Source organism: Hipposideros armiger, unplaced genomic scaffold (assembly GCF_001890085.2).
Source record: "Hipposideros armiger isolate ML-2016 unplaced genomic scaffold, ASM189008v1 scaffold_845, whole genome shotgun sequence".
Classification (NCBI taxonomy): Eukaryota; Metazoa; Chordata; class Mammalia; order Chiroptera; family Hipposideridae; genus Hipposideros; species Hipposideros armiger.
In genome coordinates this window covers 215417-217329 of record NW_017732195.1, presented here as the reverse complement: position 1 = coordinate 217329, position 1913 = coordinate 215417, and the positions used below count along the sequence as shown (strand labels likewise).

General features: G+C 37.5%; 1 protein-coding gene across 1 annotated transcript in view; it reads left to right on the top strand.

The window, feature by feature from the left end:
- The window catches only part of FRRS1 (ferric chelate reductase 1), a 43014-nt gene that overhangs the window by 40062 nt on the left and 1039 nt on the right, over positions 1-1913 (top strand). The window contains exons 12-13 of the mRNA XM_019629344.1: positions 556-724; positions 1825-1886. Coding sequence (XP_019484889.1) covers positions 556-724; positions 1825-1886 — 231 coding nt within the window. The remainder of the gene's footprint in view (positions 1-555; positions 725-1824; positions 1887-1913) is intronic.

The window sequence follows — 1913 nt, the reverse complement described above, 5'->3', positions numbered from 1 at the left end:
GCAGAACAAACTATGCTGGGAGCTAAATATTTAAGTAGTTCAAGTTGAGGGTCGTTTATGAGTTGGACCAAGGTGAGGTGAGGGGAGGGGCCCCATCCCTCTATCTCCAGTTCCTTTCCCCAGGGTTGGTGCCACCTAGGGAAGGGTGGTTAGTAAAAGTGAAGTATGACATTCCAATATATTTTGATGCCTTACATAATAAAAACCTAAGCTGGTTCCTCCTCCCCTCACATTTCTACAGTCTGTGGGGTTCTTTGTGAAAAAGAGCACAGTCATCAGTGGTTTCCATACTTTTCTGCCTTCCTACATTGCAGACTTACAACTTTTTGGAAAATTTGGATGTCTCTTTTTTAACAATCAGTAGATCATAATTATAATTTCCCATCTTACCCCTTCCAGTCTAATAGTAACACTAGGAAAAAGACTAAATTAACTATTTGGTCTTAAATATTAATCTAATTCATCTCAAACTCTTTTAATGTATTTTACTTGATATAATACACACGCGTACACACACCCACAACTACCTTCCTTGGTGGTGACTACATTTGAATATATATATTTTGTCTTATAAACATAGTAGCAGCAATGTTCCTGGGAATGGATTTACCAGGATTGAATCTTCCTAGCTCATGGAAAACTTACGCAATGACTGGGTTCCTAGCATGGCATGTTGGGACTGAAATTATTCTGGAGATACATGCTTACCGACTCTCTCGCAAAGGTAACCTGGTCAAAACCACGTTATGTGGAATCACTTTTATATAAACTGTTGGCATATAATTAGCTTCTTGATACTAGTGTTTGACTATTACATGGTAGCTCAGTAACCGTTTCTGTTGTGATTACTCAGTCAGTAGTAAAAATTGTGGACATTTCTTGCCTTCATTTTTTATATTCATTAATATTAGAAGTGGTGAGTGAAGTATAAGAGGAAGATTTTAGGTTTTAGAGAAGTCTTCTAAAGTACTTTTTAAGTCTCGAAAGTACTTTTTACTTTGCATGCTGGTCTGGCTTGGACCCAGTATACACAGAGAACCCTGAATGTTTGGAGCTGAGGGAACATTAATACAGAGGAAGAAGAGATACCCCAGGTCGACACAGGGCAGAGCTGCTGACAAATTTTACCAGTTTGACAAACTTACTGTGTGCTATCACTTAGGTTGCCATATATATCAGGTATAATAATCTAATTAACGAGCTAGGTAGGAAAGACTTACCTTGCTTGAGCCCTGTAGTGGCAATGTCCGTTTTGGTCTGAGGGTCAGGCAGGGCACCATAGCCAGTAGGGTTAGAGAATGGGTGACATTTTAAACTAGCATGGATTTTGGGCTAAGTGTCTTTTGTAGTTTTAATCAGCCCCCAAATGATAAATAAAGATGGCCTTCTAAAAACAAACCTCTTTGTTGTCTAGTGTATATGTTGTGAATTTAGGAGTGGGGATGGGTGTCTCTTAGGATCTGAGTAGTAAATAGCTGTCCTGGCATTTTTTGTTTTTGATGGGAATACATAATGGGACTTTTGATGACTACCAAATTGTGGTTTGCTGTTTAAAATACTTTATGTATTTAAAACTGTGATTGTTAGGACTTTGATATGGTGTTTATTGACTAGAAAAAGAGAGCGTATTTTAACTCCCTTGACAAATGTGAGCTATAGGCAGCGTGTGTGAGCCTTAAATACTCAGGAAGTTTGCAATATTTGGTAGCTTGAAATGGGAGAATATACGCATATACCCTGGAAATCAGCAAATTTTACAAATCTTTGTTTTTTTCTTTTTGTATACCCACTGGCCTTATAAACTTATGTTTTTGTTCTTGACAGTTGAAATATTGGATGATGCTAGAATTCAGATCTTTGAGTCATTTACTGTAGATGAAGCAGAAGTAAGTCCTTTTTTTATTTATTGGCAA